Source organism: Prionailurus bengalensis, chromosome E1, assembly GCF_016509475.1.
Source record: "Prionailurus bengalensis isolate Pbe53 chromosome E1, Fcat_Pben_1.1_paternal_pri, whole genome shotgun sequence".
NCBI classification, from domain to species: Eukaryota; Metazoa; Chordata; class Mammalia; order Carnivora; family Felidae; genus Prionailurus; species Prionailurus bengalensis.
Window position 1 is genome coordinate 18,229,789 of NC_057347.1, and position 21,881 is coordinate 18,251,669.

General features: G+C 53.7%; 4 protein-coding genes across 7 annotated transcripts; 3 read left to right on the top strand and 1 right to left on the bottom strand.

The window, feature by feature from the left end:
* Nucleotides 1-966: 966 nt before the first annotated feature.
* On the top strand, nt 967-3,959 carry VTN (vitronectin). Its single transcript, XM_043583596.1, has 8 exons — nt 967-1,154; nt 1,258-1,377; nt 1,454-1,771; nt 1,852-1,991; nt 2,249-2,405; nt 2,600-2,752; nt 3,180-3,521; nt 3,763-3,959. Exons 1-8 carry the CDS (start codon nt 1,091-1,093, stop codon nt 3,873-3,875), a joined length of 1,407 nt encoding a protein of 468 aa, XP_043439531.1. The 5' UTR covers nt 967-1,090; the 3' UTR covers nt 3,876-3,959.
* Nucleotides 3,960-4,490: 531 nt separating this feature from the next.
* On the bottom strand, nt 4,491-12,834 carry TMEM199 (transmembrane protein 199). 3 transcript variants are annotated; one of them, XM_043583603.1, is made up of 6 exons: nt 12,565-12,798; nt 11,468-11,541; nt 11,024-11,113; nt 10,465-10,507; nt 10,133-10,245; nt 4,491-5,346 (listed from the first exon to the last, which is right to left on the bottom strand). In XM_043583603.1, the coding sequence occupies exons 1-6, from the start codon at nt 12,773-12,775 to the stop codon at nt 5,335-5,337; spliced, it is 543 nt and encodes a 180-aa protein (XP_043439538.1). In that variant the 5' UTR covers nt 12,776-12,798; the 3' UTR covers nt 4,491-5,334. The 3 variants fall into 3 exon arrangements, with proteins under 3 accessions (XP_043439538.1, XP_043439537.1, XP_043439536.1); XM_043583602.1 differs by lacking the exon at nt 4,491-5,346 and adding an exon at nt 8,454-9,925 and having other exon boundaries at nt 12,565-12,834; XM_043583601.1 differs by lacking the exon at nt 4,491-5,346 and adding an exon at nt 8,454-9,858.
* On the top strand, nt 5,242-6,822 carry SEBOX (SEBOX homeobox). Its single transcript, XM_043583604.1, has 3 exons — nt 5,242-5,341; nt 5,496-5,656; nt 5,797-6,822. The coding sequence occupies exons 1-3, from the start codon at nt 5,311-5,313 to the stop codon at nt 6,175-6,177; spliced, it is 573 nt and encodes a 190-aa protein (XP_043439539.1). The 5' UTR covers nt 5,242-5,310; the 3' UTR covers nt 6,178-6,822.
* A 44-nt stretch (nt 12,835-12,878) lies between the features above and the next one.
* POLDIP2 (DNA polymerase delta interacting protein 2) lies at nt 12,879-21,830 on the top strand. Of its 2 annotated transcripts, XM_043583598.1 has the most exons (11): nt 12,879-13,147; nt 14,488-14,569; nt 15,671-15,768; nt 16,459-16,555; nt 16,726-16,801; nt 17,037-17,144; nt 17,610-17,746; nt 18,517-18,543; nt 18,749-18,874; nt 19,914-19,993; nt 20,782-21,830. In XM_043583598.1, exons 1-11 carry the CDS (start codon nt 12,987-12,989, stop codon nt 20,894-20,896), a joined length of 1,107 nt encoding a protein of 368 aa, XP_043439533.1. In that variant the 5' UTR covers nt 12,879-12,986; the 3' UTR covers nt 20,897-21,830. The 2 variants fall into 2 exon arrangements, with proteins under 2 accessions (XP_043439533.1, XP_043439534.1); XM_043583599.1 differs by lacking the exon at nt 18,517-18,543 and having other exon boundaries at nt 12,906-13,147.
* The last annotated feature ends 51 nt before the right edge of the window (nt 21,831-21,881 follow it).

Consider the following 21,881-nt stretch of genomic DNA (forward strand, 5'->3'; position numbering starts at 1 on the left):
CTCAAGCCTTGCAACATGCCTTAGGGGGTCGAGATTAGTGTTCCCATTTAACAGCTGAACCGACTGAAGCTCATAGAAAAGAGATTCCCCCAAGTCACCCACCTCTCTGGTTACGGAAGAGAAAAATTCAGTTGGAAACTCAGAATCATTTCTTCCAGGTAGTGGGAGGGTTTCAGGAAGCCTGTGGACCCCAACCCTTGGCACAAAATCAGGCGTTCTGTGCCAGGGGCGTTTTCTGGAAAGAGGGATGCTACTTCTCAAGAGAGTCTAAAAGTGCCAAGAACTAGGCTATTCTTTGCGGATGGGGAGACTGAAGGTGGAGACGGGGAGCAGTGAATGAGCAGGAGACCGAGGAATCAAATCCCGTCCAAATGGTTAATATTCACCCAATTTGCTGTGCTGTGAAGACCAGCTTGGGGAAATCAATGCACCCAAGAGGTGAACCTAAACACGAAACTCTGTTATTGTTTTTTTAAACAGAGTTTTAAAAAATTCCCCCCAGGGTGCTTACCAGCATTCCTTCAACCCCCCTTTCACTGCCCTAAATACACAACGGGTGGGTGACACACTCAGCCAGGGATGTGCCTGTTCAAACAGATCGCAGATAAACAACCATTTATGGAGAATGAAGTTGGCGCTACTCCAGGCATGAGGCATTTTGTCTGCTTTAGCTCATGTAACCCCCAACACATCATGAGGCAAGTATTAACAGTCTCACTTTACCAAAAAGAATACCAAGGCAGGCAAAACAGTTTGCCCAAGGTCACGCAGCCTCTGAGTGGCACAGTGGGCCTTCTTTCTGACCTTCAGACCCATGGTGCTAGTCCCCTTCTGACATGACACCGAGCTTGGCAAGGATCCTATTCACTGTTCTCTCGGGTCCAGAGTTCCAGGAATGTGACCTTTGCAGCCACTGGGGTCTGGGGCACTGGGGGCTGGGCCAGAGATTGAGCAAATAGAGCAGCAGAGAAGGCAGCTCCTCTCCTCTGGCTCCTTCCCTCCCTGTCCCCCGCTCTCCCGCATCACAGTGGACATTGCAGGGAGCCCAGAGCCCGGTTCGCCAGCCAGGCTAGAGGCTGGAGGCCCTGCCATGGCATCCCCAAGGCCCCTACTGATACTTGCCCTGCTGGCATGGGTTGTTCTGGCTGACCAAGGTGCAAGAGGGTGTTGGTGGTCGTTTGGGTCAACGAAGGGTGGGCGAGGGCGGTCTGGGCTTGGCCGTGCCAACTGATATCCCCTCTATCTCCTCCCCCACAGAGTCGTGCAAGGGCCGCTGCACAGAGGGCTTCAACGCTGACAGGAAGTGCCAGTGTGACGAGCTCTGCTCATACTACCAGAGCTGCTGTGAGGACTACGTGGCTGAGTGCAAACCCCAAGGTGCGTCCGGAGGGGCTGGATGGGCCCGGGGTCCCCTCTGCAGCTGGAGACTCACCACCACCCACTGTGCCCACAGTGACGCGTGGGGATGTATTCACTCTGCCAGAAGATGAGTACGGGGTCTACAACCACTTTGAGGAGACCATAGACAACAGCAGTGTCCTCCCACAGCCGGAGAGCACCAGCCAGGGTCCCGACCTGCAGGCCCATACTGAAGTGTCTCCTGACCAGGAGACCTTCGAGGAACCTTTTCTGAACCCTACACAGGGGACCCTGGGGCCTGAGACCTCTGATCAAGACATCCCTGAGTCCCCGGTGGTGGAAGAGCTATGCAGTGGGAAGCCCTTTGACGCCTTCACTGACCTCAAGAATGGCTCCCTCTTTGCCTTCCGAGGTGACTCCAGGGGCAGGTGTTGGGGGGTGGGGGTCTGCCTCTGGGACAACCCCTCCCTCACACAGACTCTCCCATTCTAGGGCAGTACTGTTATGAACTGGATGAAGAGGCAGTGAGCCCTGGGTACCCCAAGCTTATCCAAGATGTCTGGGGCATTGAGGGCCCCATTGATGCTGCCTTCACCCGCATCAACTGCCAGGGGAAGACCTACCTCTTCCAGGTGCCAGGCCCAGGGGCCGTGGGTCAGAGCCAAGGGTATCTAGACAGGGGTTGAGGGCTGCTGTGCCCAGTACTAGGGCAGGCAAGATGGCTGGATCACAGCCTGTAGTCCCTGGCTGGGGCTCTTGAGGACGGGAAAGCCCAAGGCTCCAGGTCCTGGGCAACAAGCCTAGAATTGGGACAGCTGCCTGGGGTGGGGGACTCGGCCTGTGCTCAGCCAGCCACCTCCTCACTCCCCCTTCCTTCCCTACCGCTTAGGGTCATCAGTACTGGCGCTTCGAGGATGGTGTTCTGGACCCAGATTACCCCCGCAACATCTCTGAAGGCTTCAAGGGCATTCCGGACAACGTGGATGCAGCCTTGGCTCTCCCTGCTCATAGCTACAGTGGCCGGGAGCGGGCCTACTTCTTCAAGGGTATTAAGGGAGTGGGTGGGGAAAAGAGCGGGCAGTGGGGCAGTCTGGGCTTTCCTCCACACTCCTCTATGGGGAGGCCTCAAATTACGTTCGGCACTCCCACTCCCCGGCCAGGAGCTCCTATCTCCAGCAGCCTTGGCGCTGGCTTTCTGGCCTCACTCATGAATCTCCCCCCATCCCATTTCCCCACTCAGGGAGCCAGTACTGGGAGTATGAGTTCCAGCAGCAGCCCAGTCAGGAGGAATGTGAAGGCAGCTCCCTGTCCGCAGTGTTTGAACACTTTGCCCTGCTGCAGCGCGACAGCTGGGAGACCCTCTTTGAATTTCTCTTCGGGAACAGATTCTCTGGTATGGAGGGAGGGAGAGCAAGCCTCGCTTTCTCCTCAAGAGGGCTGGGATCTCCAGGGTAGGGACAGGGCAAGGCTGGCCGGAGGGGGCCGTGATTGCGGAGCTGGGGTTCAAAAGCTGTTTGCTCAAGCCAGACTTTGCTTCTGTTGACCTTTGGGGGGAGGTCCACCTGGACCCCACACCTTGGACTTTGCCTAGTGCAGCTGAGGGCACAGCCAGCAGGAGGAGGGCCTATGACTGAGGCAAGTGGGGAGGGATGCAGTGGAGGAAGGCTAGGGGAAAGAGCACCGAACAGAGAGTCAGAGGGCTGGGGTGCTGTGCTCTGCCATGAGCTTGCTCTGCCGTCAGGCAAGGCACGGCCCATAGTTGGGCACCAGATGAACTCTCCAGGCCCACAACGCTCTCATTAACCTCTTCCCTGCCACAGGCGGTGCTGGACAGCCCCGGCTCATCAGCCGGGACTGGCCTGGTGTGCCCAGGCAAGTGGATGCGGCCATGGCCGGCCGCATCTACGTCTCAGGCTCAGCTCCCCAATCCTGGGCCAAGAAGCAGAAGTCTAGGCGGCGTAACCGTAAACGCTACCGCTCACGCCGTAACCGTGGCCGAGGCCGCAGCCAGAACCCCCACCGGCAGTCCCGTTCAGCCTGGCTGTCCTGGCTCTCCAGTGAGGAGGACAGCCTGGACATCTACAACTATCGTGACTACGACATGGACTGGCTTGTGCCTGCCACCTGCGAGCCCATCCAAAGTGTTTACTTCTTCTCAGGAGGTGGGAGCCCGTGCCATCCCCGTAGCTGGTCTAGCTGGGGTCTTCCCTGCTGTCCCTGGTCCGCATGGGCTGAACATGGCCCTTGGGAGGTGACTCCAGAAAGCCAGGCTGGGAGTCCTAGGCTGCATTGTGGATGTTCACTCACCCTTCCGGGAGAGACCCAGGGCTTCTTTCTCAGGGCAGAGGTGTGTGGGCAGGGCCTGGCTGGGTCTCACACACCCTCTGCTGATCTCTCTTCCAGACAAGTACTACCGAGTCAACCTTCGCACACGGCAAGTGGACACCGTGAGCCCTCCTTACCCACGCTCCATCGCCCAGTACTGGCTGGGCTGCCCAGCCCCTGGCCACCAGTAGGAATCGGAGCCTGCACAGCTGGGCCCTCCACTCTTCCTTCCTCAACCACTTCCGCCCATCCCAATAAAGACTCCTTGGTCCTGAGTTTAAGACTGCTGTCCTGACTGGAGTGGACAGGCAGAGACCGGGATCTGCCTGGGGAAAGGAGGGGAAGCTGGGCTGTCACGAAGTCTTGGAGGAGGAGAGTGTCCTTGTGTCCAGTCCGGGTTGGGCTCAGGCTTTCTCCGTGAACCGGAAAAGCTCCGGCCTGGGGAGGGCCTCACGAGTGCTAGGCTTCCTCCTGAGCTAAGGAGCCCCTACCAGCCTACCAACGTTGGCGGAAGCCTGAACAGCTCTGGTGATGACAGGAGCCACCAAGTGCCTTTCCCAGCCCTGGGCTTCCTTTGCCTCTCGGAGTTGACTAGGGTCTTGGAGGAGAGAGATGGGGCAGAGGGCAAGCGGTTCTGGTTCCGCTTTTCTGCCCCTTCTGAGCCTGCAAGGTGGTTAGCCTAGGGAACTGGTCAGCATGCTCCCCAAACCCACCCCTAGGATGAGCCTTTCTTTGAGGCCTCTGTCTTGGGTCTGGGGTCTGGGGCACTGAGGTTAGGAGTGGAAAGGGCAAGAACTCAAAGGAAATCCAAATGCACCCACTTCTCTTAGAAAAGGGACACAGAAGACTTACAAGGATGAATACTCTGTAAACAAAACAAAACAAAACACAAACAAGCATCTTTCTTAAAACTCCTCGATTGTACCTGTGAAACCTCCTCTGATTCCTGGACTCCAAGGTTCCTGGACTCCAAGAAGCCCGTCTGGGCTCTCAAGGGGCCACGGAGACAGGGCTCGGTGCAGGCAAATCTCTAAAGCAGACCCGAGGGCAAGCTGGTGGTAACATCTGCTCTCCAGCTCTGCTGAGGGCGGACTGGCTGCGGTTCATCTGCCGTCTCCCTGTCAGCCTCCTCATCCTGTCCAGCTTCACCAGCCCAGCCCCAGGCTGTGGCACAGGACTGCATCCACCGTCCCCTGGGGGAACTGGGGCACTGGGGCACTGAGGGCTCCAAGGGGGAAGGTGAAGCAGTGGGAGTGCTAGAGAGAAGGATCTCTTTGGCTTCCTTCCGGGCAAATCCTGGGAGGATTTTCACAAAGTACAGGATTTCAGCCACAGACTGTGGGGTGTGGGGTGTGAGGAGAGGGGCTCAGACCAGCTTTCTTTGTGAGGCCCTGGAGGAGCAGGGGCCAGAGAAGTTTTGCCCCATCCATACTCACACAAGCCCAACGCTGTCCCTGGCTTCTACTCTTCCCTCTGGGACTTCTCTGCTCCCCATCGGCTCGAGATGAAACCTCTCCCCTCCTGGAGGCGGGGCCAGCCTTCTGAGCAGGATAAAACCCCACAAGGAGGGGTGGTGTGGGCACAGCCTTGGCATGGCCCTCCGGCTCCTCATTCTCTGCCGGCTCCATGGCCAGCCCTGTGGATGCATCCTCAACAGGTGATCTGGTGGGGAAAGGGTGGGCAGGGGGAGAATGAGGGGGAAGGTGTGATGGGGAAAGGCTGAAGCAGGGGAGTGGAGGAAAGGCTTCAGGGTCAGCTGGGATGGAGGCTTTTGCGGGGAGTCCCAGCTTGACCCCTACTCCGGCCCACAGGCCATGCCAGTGGGCTGGGTCCCCACCGGAGAAAGCGGACCACTTTCAGCAGAGGGCAGCTGCTGGAGTTGGAGCGGGTGTTTGCAGCCCGGCCCTACCCTGACATTGGCACCCGTGAGCACCTGGCCCGGGTCACCTGCCTTCCTGAGGCCAAGATACAGGTGAGCAGTGACCCCCCTCTCAGGGTGGGGGTACTCTCACACAGCCCCTTTCCTCTGGGTATCCTGCCTCCAGGTTTTGCTTTCCCTGTACCTGGGGGAGGGTGGTTGGAGCCAGAAGAGATTCCTTTTTCCCTTACCAGGTGTGGTTCCAGAACCGCCGGGCCAAGAGAATCAAGAATACGAAGGCAGGAGGCCTAAGCCCGAGGCCAGAGCCCCCCCCGAGAGCCCGTTCTCTTCCAGACACCCTCCAGCAGTCCCGGGAGCCCCGAAAACTAGGCCAGCTCCCGCCCTCCAACAGCACGCCTCAGTGTGCCTCACTGTGTAGACATGCCTCCTGCTCAGCTCCTGGCTTGGGTCCAGGGCAGAGCCGGGCAGGGGCTAAAGCTGTAGCCCCATGGGGACCATCTGGGGCTTCAGCGACCCACCTTTCTTCAGAACGAGCTACTCCCCAGACCTCATTGGGCAGCCTGTCTGACCTCATCTATGCCTCAGCCATTGTCACCAACCAGGACCACTCCTAATCTAAGTCCTGAACTTGCGAGACCCCTCCTCTGGCTCTGCAGCCTACTCCCGCCCATTAGGACTGAACACATCAGAAGTGGATCCCCTGTCCCTCCTTTTATACAAGGGAGTTCTCTTATTGGAAGGAAGTTTAGCTCAGGGATCCCTCCCGTCCATTGTCCTCCAGGCCAGCCTAGAGTCACCAGCTACCCAGCACCCTGCTCCTCCCGGGGCATATGCCCATTGCCGTGGCAGGAGGTACCTTTAGAGAGATGAGGTCAGGGCCATGTTTTCCACCTCTCACGCCAGGCCTGGCCCCAATTCTTCTCATCCCAACTGACAACTCCTCCTCCCTCTAAAGAATGGGCAGCCGTCCCTCCGTTTTAGCCCATTAGCTAACTGCTAAGTGAGTATGGTGAGGAGAGAACTGAAACTCATCCCAGATGGTGGGGAACCCACCCTTTTGTAGCCCAGGCCCCCTCTCCTGACCTACCACCACCTAGACAAATTAATCAGAACCATGGATCTGAAGAGGAAGTGATATTAGAGTAATACAGTGGAAAGAAAAGCTCCGGGCTTATGTTGATTTAATTTTCACAAAGATCAGATTGGCTGCCCTCTGACCCGAGGCTGTGGAGACAACCTGACAGATTTAGCATGGGGCGGGGGGGTGTGTGCGTGGCAACACTGGGTTTTCATATCACTGTCATCTGTAATACCAACTAATCTCCAAATAAAACCCAAACTCTATACCTTAATCTGGATTGTCGTGTGCTGCAAATGAATGGGGACAAGAGCCGTTTGCTTTTGAAATGTATCTCCATCACCTAATCCCTAAACAGGGTCAGGTTCCACACAGATACTGGGTGGGAGGTATTACCCAGGCTTCTACTGGGATTAGTTAGGGGGACAGTTAATTGAAGGGTTTAGGGCTCTGGCTGACAGACCCTGGGGAGATGGGAGCCTCTGCTGGCACCTTCTATTCCTGCTCCTACTGATTCCAGGACACTCCAGCTGCCTTCACCTCTGGAGCTGCTTTGCTCCAGAAAAGCATAGAGGGTCTAAACTGGATTCAAATCCTGGCTCTGCTACGTAACCTCGCAAATCTCTGAAAGTCTATGAGCCTGCAAGCTGGGGGGGGGGGGGGGGGGGGGGGTGTGGATAACGTATCTTCTCTCCATTTTGGGCATGAGAAGCAATGATGTTAAGTAAAGGGCTACATGTGATGTGTGACATGCTATAAAAGCTCTCAATTCATGCAAATTGCCTCTCCCTCTCCACACAGCAGGCTATGAGAAACTGGGAAGGCCCCAAACTTCTTGTTCCTCTGGCTTCCTGCCAAGCACTCCCCTTTGGGAAGCCCTGGGCCCAGACTGCACTGGAGAAAAGTATGGGACGGTGAGATGGAGTAAGCGGCGGAGAGCAGAGTTCCCTCCACTGCAATGACAGCCAGAGGACAGGCCACCTGATCGCTATCTCCAACTCTGCCCTTGCGGATGAAAAACCACTTTGCACGGTGCAGATCTCCTTGGCAGGAACTAGGTCTTCTACCCCTTGATCTCCAGAAGCTAGCACAGTACTTGGCTCATAAAGGAGTTCTCAGTAAGTGTTCGATGCCACAGAAGCCTGTTGGCTTCTGAGTAGGGGATTGGGATCAGGTAAGGACCCCATTCTAGTGAAAGGGGTGTGTGTGTGGAAGGACTCCAATCTCAGGATAAGAAGACGCCCTAGGTCAGAAGCTGTTTGAGGGGGCCTGCTCTTTATCTATTTGGAAGTCTTCTAACCTTCCAATCCAGGTATCTGGGGGATGTGAAAGCTTAAGGCTATGTGGGCACAACAGGCTACCGGGCCCACAGAGTTCAGCACTGGTATAGCCACGAACCCCCACAAAAATTCAGTGCATCTTCTAAACTACACTGGGTTGCCAGAAACATTATAAAATGCCACCTGCACTTCTTCTCACGGTTGACATTCCTTTTAATCGACAATAGAAATTCTAAGATTTCTCAACAAAGTGATCTATGGTGGAAGAGAAGGACCTGAACCCTCCCTCTCTCTCACGTATTGTCTGGAGAAGCTCAGACTGGCAGAAACTGGCAAACACTGTAGAGCAAATGTCTACCGAGCCAATGTTCTTTCCAAGAACAGAAGAGTACCCTGGGAGAAAACAAAAGACCACAGGAGCTCATGGTGTGAATAAATGGAAAGGAGTACACCATTCGGAGCAGACCCTGAACAATGATCAGATCTAAGGAATCTTTGGGCTTCTGTGTTGTCACAAGACTTGAGATAAGAATACAGTGGATACCATAAATATTTATTGAATAAATAACTATCGCTAATAGTTTTTAAGTACACGTATACAGACTTTATCACTATACCATTAATCTAAGTTCTTGCAAGTTTAACATTACACAGGGACTTCAGGACAACCTAACAGTCTTTGGCTCCCTTTACAGAAGAAGGACCACAGCTGGTCATCTGATCTCTCTCAGCCTTTGTCTTCGGGAAGAGGGGCCTAAAACCATTTCCTCTTCCAACCTCCAGGATGGTTGTGAAGACCAAAAGCAACCACGGAAAGCAGTTACTCAACTATGCACATTTACAAACTATTTTTAGCACCCCGCCCCCCACAAATATTTTAAGAACCTACATAAAAAATCCTCCATTAGGCTTACGTATAACAATATGTGTACATACTCGTGTTATGCGTACATATTCACATGTATGTCTCTTCGTGTTCACATATACAGTCAAACCTGACAATAATCCATACCTACAAAGAACATCTCCCTTTATTAGCTGAGACAATCCACGGTAGGCATACTCTTCCCACCAACACACACAAGCACAAAGAGATTTTCAATTAAAATCACACATACTGTTTTGGCATCTGAATTGGTTTCATTTTTGGAGGCAGAGCAAAGGGTGATGGGGAGGTGGGAAGTTTAAGGAAGGCTGATGAGTGGCAGAGATGGGCAGAAGCATACAGAAAATGTGAAAAAGGCAAGCGGAAGAAAGAAGATGAAGACAGAAATGAAGATTCCAGAAAGGTAGCTGCCTAGCTCCCAATTTCACCATCCCATACCAACCCGCCTTTCTCTTATTCGATGTCCTGTGATCAGTTCCTCTTCTGGCACAAACTGGAGAAAGGAAATCCTTTGTTTTCTTGGAGCCTACTGATCTAAATTACAGGTCTGCATCAAGGATGTATGCAGCAAGGGTGACCATCAATTTATGCACTTGGGCAATTTCAAGGCAGTACTGTCTGCTCCTTGGAAGGCCTGTATTCTATTTACTCCTGATGGAAAAACCCAGCCTCAGCAGTGCCCAGATGGACTGGAGAAGGCAGATGGGCACTGGGTTCAGGAGAAGGTACTGAAAGACCAGTTCTTTTCAGTTGTTGTCTCAGTCTCTTTTACTGCCCCTCTGGAAATTGACAGAGGATGCCCTCCCCGCCCCCTGCAGGACCAGCAGGTGGCCTTGGCTTGGCCCTCTAACCGGAGCTGAGGACGAAGAGCCTGACAGGTTGACTGAGAGTCAGTGACTGGCAGCTGGGAGCCTGGAGTCTCCCAAAATCCACTCCACACTTTGATGAGGAACCATCAAAGCTCTCCCAATTCGCCTTCCATCGCCCGCACCATGACATACAGCTCGGCCAGACCCACCACAGAGGCCACGATCAATGCAGCCAGGACCCGCTGGGGAGAGAGAGAACCAGGCTTAGGGGATGCAGGTCAGCATCCAACTCTGCAGCCTCCAGCACCTCTGAGAAGAATGGGGGGAAGGGAAGAAAAGAGGATCTGGATTCTCTTCAGGTTATTATGTACCTCCATGACTGCTGGGACAGCTCAATGCTCCTCCTCTAGATGTTTGTTTAACACCTAACTTGTTCAAGGCACCTTCACATACCTTCCTCCCTCTTCCACCAATACCCCCACCTGGGGCACCCTGCCCTGCCCAGTGCCTACTTACTGAGGCCATTTCTGCGAAGATATATTGGCTTCCAAGGTAAGTGCAGACGAAGGCAGCTGCTACCGTGACAATAAAGTTGAAGATGGTGATGACCAGAGCTTTCACTGACCTCACTTTGGGGAAGAACCCAGGGAAGAAACCTTTAGGTCAGCATCCTCCATGAGGCCCGCCCTCTTAGCTCAGGACTGCCCCTCCCCCATCAAGCGGGTTACCCTCTAACGGCAAGGCTGAATAGCTTAGGCTTAAACCCAGAGCACTGGGGTGGAAAAGAAGTGCCATGACCAACCCCTCCCAGGGAGAGGCTTTAGCAATCTGATTGCCTAGCACCTCACCTTGCTTTCCGAGGTCACTAAGAGTCCCACCGTGCCTCGAATCCTGGGAAAAAGAAAATGCAAATGATTTCAGAATGGAAGCAGCTCAGAGGTGGCCCAGAGAACACCCATTTGTCAGTCTGGGCTCTGCTCTCTTTATTCCCCAACACATTAACTCTGCCTTCTCCATGGATTCTGTTGTCTGGGACTGACTGGATTCTTTTCTGGACCACAGATCAAGCATTTCAGAGGAAGGGCATAGGCTCCCAATACCCATCTACTCCTCTCCTGCTCCAGGGCAGGAGCATGCCACAGAATAATAGGGAGCCCTGTCAGAAGAAAGGCTCCAAGGCTTGTCTCCATCTCTACCACTTTTAAGAATCAGTCACCATCTGAGCCCAGAGTCTCAGTTAGGGAGTTGGGAATTAGACTGGGTTTGTAGGCAGCACAGAGCTTCGATGGTCCCTGAAGAGTATAAAAACCAAACTTCCATGTTGTTTCTTCCCTATGTACCTCTTCCCAGCGCAGGGCTCTGCTTTCAGGGGCTACTCAGTCCAGGTACTGAAGAGCAGGCCCTTACCTGACAGGTGACATTGTGGGTGATCCGCTTATATTCCTCGTTGGCCAGCTGTATCTTAATCTTCTCCAAACGGGCAACTAGCTCTGGGTTCTGGGGCAGAAAAATCAAATGACAAGGATATTCCCAGCTTTCTAGAAAGCAAGTCACAACCACTGGTCTCAGGGGGCAAAGCACTGCTAAGGGTGCCAAGAGATTCATGTACCAGTTCTGCCCCCAATGTTTTGGAAAATTTTTGTGTGGGGGGGGGGGGGGGGAGGGAGCCGGGGTGCTGGGAATCTGTTTTCCAAGCAGTCAAAGCAGAACAATATCCAGATCTCCCACCCCAGCTCTCAAGGATTTAAAAGACAAATGTCTGAGCCCAAAGACTGATTCATAAATCTGAATGTATCACGAATAAGTCCAATTCAGCCAATACCCACTTTCACAAATATATCCCTTACATACCCGGGGAGGCTTCACAACCTCTGGGAGATAGATTTCACTGCCTTCTAGGAGTTCATGAAGGTACAGTGTGGAACCTGGAAAGAAAAGATTTCCACAAACATAATGATAAATAGAACTGAGGTCAAAGGATTAAGATCAGAGAAGGGTCTAGTCCTTCTATTCTTTCTACCAAAACAAAGCATGGCCATTCGTATCTCAATTCATCTCCAATATCGTTTTCAATTGAGAAGAATCAAGGACAATTCCACATGAGTATCTCCTAGTGCGCATACTGACTTTTGAATGCCAGCTCTCAATTATCTTGCCAATGTCACAACTAACACGTAAATCACTTACACTTGCCTTTAGATTAGGTCATGCTGCAGCCACAACAGAACTGCCCAATATAGTTTTCGGTCACAGTAATGCTAAATACTCAGAGGACAGTGTACTAGATGACCTCTATAGTCTACCTTTTGTGTGTCTGGGCAAGCCATGCTAATTATGGCAAAAGACGTTACAAGCCAGTGTGGTCTTAGTCCCTCCCTTTACAGTTAAGGGAACTGAGACCCAATGAAAGGAAATGACTTCTCCAAGGGAAGTTTGTGGCCGAGCTAGGACTAGGACTCAGATGCTACACCAGTTCAGGTCTTTGAACAGAGGTTTCCATAATCCTATGTAAAACAAAAAAAAAAACAAAAAAACAAAAAAACAGAAACAAAACAAAAAATAAACTATCAGATTTAACTTGTTTTTGAGATGGAAAGAAATCCAGATCCCCAAACAGGACAAGCTCACTATTCTAAGTAGACCTGGTCTTCCTCAAAGATCAGGCGGCCCTAAGTAGGCCTGGTAGTTCACGAGGAGACTTTCAAGAGAAAAAAAAGTGCACAAGTAAATTTGGTCATCCACGAGAAATCCCCATGGAAGTTGTTAAGCCAGTTGGCTGCCCTACGGTTTATGAGGTGACTCTTGGGTTGGCTAGATGGCCGTTCGCGGGCGAAGGAGAGTGATGGATTTTTCCCCCCCTCATAGCGATGACAGAGGTGGGAAAAGGCTCAGGAAGGACAAGACTCTGGAAAAACGGAGGCGAGTCCGGGTTGGAGACTGGGGCTCACCCCTCTCTCTCAAGTACTGATGCAGATCTCGGATCAAGCGGAAAGAAACCAGGCGCGCGGAGCCACTGGGAAAATCACCACTCTTGGGCTTCTTCCCTAGCGCGGTCTCAAGTTCTGCCCGCAGCTTCCGGGGCAGCTGTTCTGGCTCCAGCTCCCCGCCGGGGCCCAAGGCGCGCACCAGCCGCTCGCCGGCAACCAAGCGAGACGCCATGTCCAGCGGCTTATGGTCAGGTGACCCGGGGCCGGGACTTCCGCCCATCGCGCACCGGAAGGAGCATGGAGTTCGCGGAGCGGGACGAGGCGGGGCAGAGGGCCAAGGGGGCGGGGACGCGGCGCGGGGCAGTGTGGGGCGGGGGGGCAGAACGCCTCCCGGCCGCGGGTTGGGCCCAGAGTCAGCAGCCGAGCGGGCGCTCGGGCGGGACATGGCGGGCTGTGTGGCCCGACGGGCCCTGGCCGTGGGCAGCCGCTGGTGGTCCCGCTCGCTAACCGGGGCCCGGGGGCCGAGGCCGCTCTGTGCGGCGGGTGGAGCTGGGGCCTTCCCACCAGCGGCGACCACGACGACGCGGAGGCACCTCTCGTCCCGGTGAGGGACGGAGCGCGGGGGCCGTACGTGGAACCCAGGGAGCGTGTTCTCGGTCAGCGAGGAGGCAGGAGGCCGGGCCGGCAGAGGGTGATTGGAGTTCGACTTGGGAGAGGGTCCCGGCCGGGAGCCGACCTGCCCTGGCTGGGATGTGTGCCAGGAACAGAGAAGGGAGCGCGGCCCAGAGCCCTGGGTTGCGCAGGGCTGGCTCTGAAGGGGAGCTAGCAACCCTCCCGGAACGAATCCTACCTCCCCAAATGGAGATCCCGAGCGCTGTTGTTAATGGGCAGCCCTTTAATGAAGCCCTAGGGCTTTTGACTTGCACCCCCAGCCCCGGATTGGGACAAGGCCTCCCAAAGAAAGATGCTCGAAGTGGGAAGCAGGACTCTTGAGTGTGGGCCCTGCGTGGGTTCCAGGTTTCAGCCTGACCTTGGGGAAACTGGTTCTTTCTGTGTGACTTGGGGAGGGGGTTCGGAGGCCATGGGGGTGATGTGAACATTGTCTCTAGCCATGGGACAGGCAGATCACATTGGGGCTGGAGGATCAAGTGAGAGGAAGCATAAGGCTCACATCTCCAAAATACTAAGAATAGCAGACCTTTGAAGGACCCCTAGAAAGAGCAGCCCTGTCCAGAGAGGTCACAGAACACTGACCTTTTAGTGGCTGAGATTAGACCCTGGTATTGGGGAGAGATGATCACTATTTGCAGTTTAAGACCCCTGTGAAATTTGATGTAAATCCGAACAAAAACCAGATTTAGAGACTACTAAGTGCATTGCAGGGAGCATGGCAGGACATCTGGAGATGATGCCCTCCAAGGGCAGGGTGAAGGCTGCAGTTTAGGGGGGTAGATAGAGATGGAATAATGACAGAACAAATATTTTTTGCGCACCTCATATACACTAGGCTCTGAGGGGAAACACAGGCTAATCAGACATAGGCATTGCTCCCAGGGAACCTACAGTCTCTAGTGGAGATAAGACACGGGCACAAATAACAGAAATGCAAGGTGGGAAGGTCGGTTAAAATGCTGTGGGAGGTCAGGAGGGTGGGTCAGGGAAGAAACAGAGGCAAGGGATACAAATAATGGTGGGAGGGCATGATACGAGGAAGGCAGAGAGAGAAGAAAGGGTCTGGGTGCAGTCAGACCTAACACAGAAACTGAGGCAGGACCTAAAAGAGGGAAAGGCAGAATTTGGAGTGGTGGTTTGGCAGGACCCTTACCTGCTTCACCCGCCCCTCTGCCTGGCCCCTCTGTAAGTATTCTAGTAGCTTTTTCTGTTGCTGTAGGTACCATTACCTTCTCAGCTCTTCAGCTGCTTGTTCTTTTCCATCCTAATCAGAAACCGACCGGAGGGCAAAGTTTTGGAGACAGTTGGTGTGTTTGAGGTGCCAAAACAGAATGGAAAATACGAGACTGGGCAGGTGAGTGCCGAGCTGGGTCATCTTTCATTTTCGAGGTGCGCCCTGTTTCTGAAAGCGTCAGCTTTGGTCATAGACCCAGATGTTAACAGTTTTCCGCCTTGGTATCTAGTGTCAGATCGGAATCACAGATTCAAGATGGGGTTTCTGTTTTCCTGGATTTGAATCCATTTCACGTGTCACTGGGTTGCCTTTCCAAGTTAGCATGGACAGAGGTAATGTGGACCACAGCGAGGAAAGAGCCAGGTTGTTGAAGAGTCCTGTAATATAGTGGATGGTGGGAAGCCCGTGGAGGGAGCTTTTAGGAAAGGAAACTTTTGATGCTTCGTCATAGTTGAATTGATTGCAGTTGTCATATAAGCTGTGGGTGTGAGGCTCTTGTTTTTTTTTAAAAAAATTTTTTTTTTCAACGTTTATTTATTTCTGGGACAGAGAGAGACAGAGCATGAACGGGGGAGGGGCAGAGAGAGAGGGAGACACAGAATCGGAAACAGGCTCCAGGCTCCGAGCCATCCGCCCAGAGCCTGACGCGGGGCTCGAACTCCCGGACCGCGAGATCGTAACCTGGCTGAAGTCGGACGCTTAACCGACTGCGCCACCCAGGCGCCCCGAGGCTCTTGTTTTTGTATCAGCTTTGTGCCAGATCCACTGAGATAGATTGAGACCCCTTGTAAGTCAGGACTTTTTTTTTTTTTTTAATTCAACTCCTCGTCCCCACCCTCCCACCCCCTTTTTTTTGGTTTGCCTGCAGTGGACCGGGTGTGTATGGGAGTTGAATCAGAAAGCAATACCTTTGTGGAGTTGGCAGTCTAGAGACAAACTATGATGGGGTTGGTGGCCAAGCACTGTGCTAAGTGGAGGGGAGGTCAGGGAAGTCTTCCTAGAGATTTAAGCTACAGCCTGAAGGATCAGCAGAAGTCAGCCAGGTGAAGAGGGGGCGGGGGATAAGAGTGTCCTGAAGCTGGTGGGGGGTGGGTCACAGAGTTTAAGAGAAAGACTGGCAAGACGTCTGGTGTTGCGGCTACCTGTGCTGCTTAGCGGTCTGGGTCCCACCTGCAAGGACTTGGGGACTGCACGCTCACGGAGACCTCTCTTCCCTCCTAGCTCTTTCTTCATAGTGTTTTTGGCTACCGAGGTGTCGTCCTGTTTCCCTGGCAGGCCCGACTCTATGACCGGGATGTGGCTTCTGCGGCTCCCGAGAAGTAAGTAGCCCTGTCATTGTGCCTCATGGTACCCTTAGGAGGAGGCCTGAGTCATGGCCGACATACGTAATTGGGGTCCCAGGGGTGAATCCAATATCCTCCTGGGCCATCGGAACAGTCCCAGAGTACTTCCTGGACACCATGGAGACAAAAGTGCTGAGTGCCAGGGACAGTCTTATGCCAGAGGGTCCCTTTAGGCCCTCCCAGGATGCTTTCCCAAGCTGTTCTCTGTTTGCATTATAAGTAGCCCAGAAGGTATTTGAGGGACTAATTTTCTTGATTTCTTGGCATTCAGTTAGAATCTTTCAATCTCTTTTCCCTGGAATACATTAAAACAGAAAAGGCCCAGCTCCATTAAGTCATCAGAGACAGCCCCAGGGATGCGAGAAGAGCGGGGTACCTGGGGCTCCAGGATTGGAAGGAGGCAGCAATTTGAATTTTTCAACATGGCCCCTTTCCAAGGAGTAGCCAGAGAGTAAGACAAATGGTGACTCTGCACAGTGGGTCCCCCGTGTTCCTTTGTTACCCCTGGCTGGGCCGGGGTGTTGCTGTGCCGGTACCTGGCTTATGCCAAAGCCCCTTCCGGTCAGGCACTAGTCTGTTGAGGTGAGGAGGTAGGGAGCTAGGGCAGGCACTGCTTCTCTTTCCCTTGGGGTGATCTTAGGCTTCTTCCCCTCCCCTACCCTACAGAGCAGAGAATCCTGCTGGCCATGGCTCTAAGGAGGTGAAAGGCAAAACTCACACTTACTATCAGGTGCTGATTGATGCCCGAGATTGTCCACATATAGTAAGTAAGCAAGATGGCTGGGCTGGGGGTTTCTCTCCATGGGAAAGGCCTGAGCCCGATGGGGGCAGAGGGAGGGAGAAGGGTCAAATAGAGCCCAGATCAGCGCTGGGCCCTGAGTTCTCAGGACCGGATAGCGACTAAGAAAATCTCTGACTCGCTTCTTGCCCTAGTCTCAGAGATCTCAGACAGAAGCTGTGACTTTCTTGGCTAACCATGATGACAGCCGGGCCCTCTATGCCATCCCAGGTGAGTAGTGAGCATCTGAATGTGCCCGTCGATGAGAGGTCTGGTGTCTCTCAGCGAGAAGATGCCGATGCCTTTCTGACGTCCTTTAATCTGCTGGGAGGGATTATGGTGGCTGAGAGTGCTGGTGCCAGGCTCGTCCCACCTTGAGACAAGGCCAGGAATTGTGTTTCTTCCCAGCCTTGTTCCTCCCCTTTCCTCTGTGAGTTTCACCGTCTCTTTTCTCTCTCTGTGCCAGGCTTGGATTATGTCAGCCATGAAGACATCCTCCCCTACACCTCCACCGATCAGGTTCCCATCCAGCATGAGCTGTTTGAAAGGTTTCTTCTGTATGACCAGACAAAAGGTGATCTCTCTCAAGAAAGGAAGCTGGAATGGAAGGGCCCTTTCTTCAAAGACAGTAGCATAGAAGTAACTTCAAAGCTGTATACCCACAACCTTATTCAGCCTCCCATTAGCATACCAAAGTCAGGTGGATGACTGTTGTCTCTGCCTAACAGATATGGAAACCGAGGCTCAGGTGATGAGAAGGGAATCAAGGTTGCTAGTTAGAGGCAAGGTCATGGTTGCAGCAGGGTCTGAAAACTTGGGCTCCTCACTCCCAGCCCATTTCTCTTCCCACCATGTCACAGACCTCCGGGCTTATTCCTGGCGGCTCTGGGCCTTTTTCCAGCCCGTGCTTTTGTTTTATGTTTGGGTGCCTTATTTGGCTGGGTCAGAATTGGGAAGAGTTTTCTAGGAGGGGCAGTTGGAGAATTGAGTGCAACACCCGGGACTCTGGCCTGGACCAACCAGTTATATCTTGCCCCAGCACCCCCTTTTGTGGCTCGGGAGACGCTACGGGCCTGGCAGGAGAAGAATCACCCCTGGCTGGAACTCTCTGATGTCCACCGGGAAACAACTGAGAACATTCGTGTCACAGTCATCCCCTTCTACATGGGCATGAGGGTATGTATGTGCCTGGCCTGGGCCCCATCCCTCAGGGATAGGCCCCGGTTGCCTGTGGTGCCCCCGTGTGACTGACGGAGAGTGGGTTCTGCTTCCAAGTGCTGCACACGTTAGATCAACACTAAGACCTAGAGCAGGGAGACACTCAGGTTCTGGGAAGGAGTCCTCCAGGCTGACTTTCCTTCTCTTCCGGTTCAAAGGGCATCCCGTGTATGTGTGTATGCAGAATACATACGTGCGTGTTTAAATCAGCAGAGGCTGATCTTCACACATTGTATGTAGTAGATATTTATTGGCTTATTTCTTGCCTGGTTGTGAGCCTCAAAAAGAAATGAAACACTGGCCCTGCCTTCCAGGAGGAACTCCTGGTAGTGGGAGAGGCCAGCATAGAGCATATTGGGTATCGTAACGCTGTTGGGCTACGGAAGGGCAGAGGGGGGCAGTGGCCTGGGCCAGCAGTGGCTGTAGGGGCTGGGGCAGCAGCTGGAAGACCGGAGAGAAGGGAAGGGCCTTGTGGCTGATTTCCGTTGGCATCCAGCTCCGCTGGTGATCTTGATAGAATGAGGAGGAGGGAGGCCAGAGATCGGTCCAGGGGAAGCGGCCTCCGTTTGGGCTTGTTGGCCGTAGTTCAGCGATCACCCCACAGACATTCGCAGCATTGTTCTGCCTCCGTAACCTTCCGGGAACACGTCTACTCAGTTGGAGAGATGTTGATTGGAACGGACTTGGTCCTGCCCTCTGGGACTTAATTTTTTTTTTTTCCCCCCCAGGAAGCCCAGAATTCCCATGTCTACTGGGTGAGTGTTTTCCTGTGGGAGGAGAGAAGCTCAGGAGTTGTGCCCGGTGTGGGGGGCAGGGGGAGGTGGGGAGTTTGCCTCCGGGGGATACGGCTGTGTGCTGCAGGTGTCACTTTTTGTTGCCTTTTGCTCTCTTGGAATTCTGGGGGGACTGGCCCAAGGTCTCTTCTTTCTCAGATGTGAACTCTCTCCTCTCCCCCCACAGTGGCGCTACTGTATCCGCTTAGAGAACCTTGACAGCGACGTGGTGCAGCTTCGGGAGCGACACTGGAGGATATTCAGTTTGTCCGGCACCCTGGAGACAGTGCGAGGCCGAGGGGTGGTGGGCAGGGTGAGCATCATCAGGCCGGTAATGCCCGGTTCGTGGTCCTGCCCGGCAGGCCTGGGGGCTGAGCGCACGCTGTCCTGTTCTGTGGCTAGGGACCAGAGGCTTTGTGTGTGAGCGCATTGGGCTGCTTTGGATGAAACCTTACAACGACCCTGTGAGATAGGTTTCTTACAGCCTGTCCCACAGATGAAGGGAAAGCGAAGCTAACTAAATAGCCCACAGTCCTGTGGCTAGTAGTAGCGGGACCTGGATTTGAATCCAAGTGAGTCTGACGTCAAAGTTTGTATAGAGTTCTTGTTGCCAGCACGGAGCCTTACTAAAAATATGAATTTGAGCGCCCTTAGCTGGGGCTCCCCCCCACCCCACCCCGTCCCCAACCACTACTCCTGGTTGTCCTTCCTCTGCCTCCTTACATGCCTGCATCCTCTTTTGGCCCATGAGATCTGATTTTGCAAACCGTGCATTACCCCACCCTGTCTCCTGAGAAATAAGGCACAAGAAATGGCCAGGGGCCACATGTAACATGCATTTATCCAAGTCAGTAGGGACTTGGGAGGCAGGGTGGGATACTGAGTAAGAACAGCGCTTTGGAGTTAGATGGTCTGAATGCCAGCTGTGTGTGGTTTACTCCTCACATAACTTTGGGCCAGTTATTTAACCGGAAATCTCAGTTTTTTTCCTGCTAAAATGGGGATCACACCTATTACCTCCTAATTATTAGATTTAAGTCAGCAGAGGTTGGCAGAGCACATGGTGCCTGGCTCTTGGGCACTCAGTGAATGGGCGCTGGAACGGGTATTTACAGAGTAGGTCCTGTGCCTGTGATCTTTGCCCAGGGCCCACAGACGTTCGGTCTGAGGTTCTCTTTCCCAGAATCCGAATTAAAGGCCGGGGTCAGTGGCCGTGCTGTGGGAGGAGGTACTGGCAGGCAGTCATTGTGGGAAGCATGAGGGGGCATCCAGTCCTGATGAACAGTCAGCACGTGGCCCCCCGGGGTACAGGAGCTTGTCTGGCCTTACCTATCTTGTCCACACCCTTACAGGAGCCAGTGCTATCCAAGGAGCAGCCTGCGTTCCAGTACAGCAGCCACGTCTCCCTGCAAGCTTCCAGCGGGCACATGTGGTAAGTACATGCCAGGACGGGGCACCGAGACTCCACAGACACAGCTGCAGGTCAGAAAAGTGAGAGCTCAGTTTGCGGTGAATTCTGGGCCAGGTTACATCTTGCGGTGGAGACTTCTCTGCTGTTCATTGTTGTGTGGGACTTCTCTGATTTTTTTTTTTTTTTTTTTAGAGAGAGAGGCACGTCCGGGGAGAGAGGTGAAAGGAGAGAGAGGGAGGGGGGAGGGAGGGAGGGAGGGAGGGAGGGAGAGAGAGAGAGAGAGAGAGAGAGACTGAGACTCTTAAGCAGACTCCATGCTCAGCACAGAGCCCAACTCGGGGCTCAATCCCACGACTCTGGGATCATGACCTGGGCCGAAATCAAGAGTTGGACACTCAACCAATTGAGCCACCCAGGTGCCCTCCATGTCTGATTTTTTATAACTACCTGTGTTCTAGTTTCCCTGTGATTTTGTGGACTGAGGACTTGGGCCGAAGAGGTCTGGTGCTCATGTAGTTGGTTCTTTCCCTGGGTGGTTCACTCCTTAACCTGGAAGTAGAGTTAGGTAGCTCACGCAGTGTGCATCTGAGGGCCAGAATCAGGGCAGCTCTATCTTTTCTCATGTAGGGCCAGGAAGGGCCTTGGGTTTCTGGACCAGTGTGATCCTGACACGGACCAGGCAGAAGAGAGCCCAGGCCTGCCTCATCCTGCTGTGTTCAGTTCTGGAGCTGAGGGCATAGGGCTCTCCAGATCCTTAGGGGGGGGCCTCAGCCTTCGCTCCCTCTAACCCAGGTGCTCTCTGACCACAGGGGCACGTTCCGCTTCGAGAGGCCTGATGGCTCCCACTTTGATGTCCGGATCCCTCCCTTCTCTCTGGAAAGCAATAAAGATGAGAAGACACCACCCTCAGGCCTTCACTGGTAGGCCAGCTGAGGCCCGAGTGCCTAGGCTCGGCCCCTGAAGAACAGCTCTGGTCCCACAATTGCTGCAGAACTCTCTCTTTACCATGGGCCACAGTGGGTCTGTCTGTCGTTTGCACCATTTGATCGTGGGCTTTTTTGGTGGGTGGGTATAATTTTCTCCAGAAGACCCGTGTAGGACTCCTCTGAGGCTGGCTTCCCCTGGCTACACTGTGTTCCAGTAAACCTTTCCACCAGGAATTCTGTGTTCAGCTGCCACAGGGCCCGGGGTTTCCTGGCCTGTCACACGAGTTGTTTGAGACATGAGGTTTGGTCAATAAACCAGTGCACACTTGGCCACCCTCGCCATTTCTGCCCCCAGGGGTCTCAGGCTCCCTTTTTGATGCCCTGGGGGCCTTTGGTTGCTTTCCTTGCTGCCCTTCCAGGAAGCTGCCCCATCTACTAGAGTATGTATGGGTTTCCCTCCCGAAGCTGGGGGTTGGCTGGATGTTTCCCAGGGTCACGGTGCCCCAGCCAGCAGGGTGGGGGCTAGACTGGACTCCCCTTCTTTATCCTGCCAAGTGCAGAGCAGGAGGCCAACATCGGGCTCAAGCTCTCAGCACTGGCCAGCCATGGACATCGCTGGCTTCCCTGAGCCTGGGAAGGAGGGCAGCAAGCCACATGAGTTCCCGGGAATAACAGGCTTGCCAGATGAGCACGCGTCTCTCAGGCCTCCAGCCCACCCATGCAGAAACTCAGCGAGGAGCTTTAGGTACGTATGGACGGTGACTGAGCCAAGCTACTTTCTGAGCTGCTTGCTCACACATCTCCAAGAGCCAGAGAAGAAATGTGCTGCATTTTCCCCTGAATCTTAGGATTCCTGCTTCCCTCCTACCGTAGTGATTGTCAAAGAGGTTGTTTATTCTTGAATTAATATTAAATCTCAGTTCCAGCCCTTACTAGTGTTGTCCTTAATCCTCCACCAGGGGGAGCCAGGGTTGCAGGGCCAC

Bases quoted from the DNA above. Each gene is read 5' to 3' on its own strand.
- TMEM199 (XM_043583601.1), bottom strand. From the start codon at position 12,775: ATGGCGTCTCGCTTGGTTGCCGGCGAGCGGCTGGTGCGCGCCTTGGGC. The intron at 11,114-11,467 runs GTATGTAAGGGA...TTTCTGCCCCAG, and splicing joins AGGTTGTGAAGCCTCCCCGG to AACCCAGAGCTAGTTGCCCG. The intron at 10,246-10,464 runs GTGAGGTGCTAG...TCTTCCCCAAAG, and splicing joins TAGTGACCTCGGAAAGCAAG to TGAGGTCAGTGAAAGCTCTG.
- POLDIP2 (XM_043583598.1), top strand. From the start codon at position 12,987: ATGGCGGGCTGTGTGGCCCGACGGGCCCTGGCCGTGGGCAGCCGCTGG. The intron at 16,556-16,725 runs GTAAGTAAGCAA...TTCTTGCCCTAG, and splicing joins CCCGAGATTGTCCACATATA to TCTCAGAGATCTCAGACAGA. The intron at 18,875-19,913 runs GTGAGCATCATC...ACACCCTTACAG, and splicing joins GCCGAGGGGTGGTGGGCAGG to GAGCCAGTGCTATCCAAGGA.
- VTN (XM_043583596.1), top strand. From the start codon at position 1,091: ATGGCATCCCCAAGGCCCCTACTGATACTTGCCCTGCTGGCATGGGTT. The intron at 1,378-1,453 runs GTGCGTCCGGAG...CTGTGCCCACAG, and splicing joins GGCTGAGTGCAAACCCCAAG to TGACGCGTGGGGATGTATTC. The intron at 1,992-2,248 runs GTGCCAGGCCCA...CCTACCGCTTAG, and splicing joins GGAAGACCTACCTCTTCCAG to GGTCATCAGTACTGGCGCTT.
- SEBOX (XM_043583604.1), top strand. From the start codon at position 5,311: ATGGCCAGCCCTGTGGATGCATCCTCAACAG. The intron at 5,342-5,495 runs GTGATCTGGTGG...TCCGGCCCACAG, and splicing joins TGTGGATGCATCCTCAACAG to GCCATGCCAGTGGGCTGGGT. The intron at 5,657-5,796 runs GTGAGCAGTGAC...TTCCCTTACCAG, and splicing joins TTCCTGAGGCCAAGATACAG to GTGTGGTTCCAGAACCGCCG.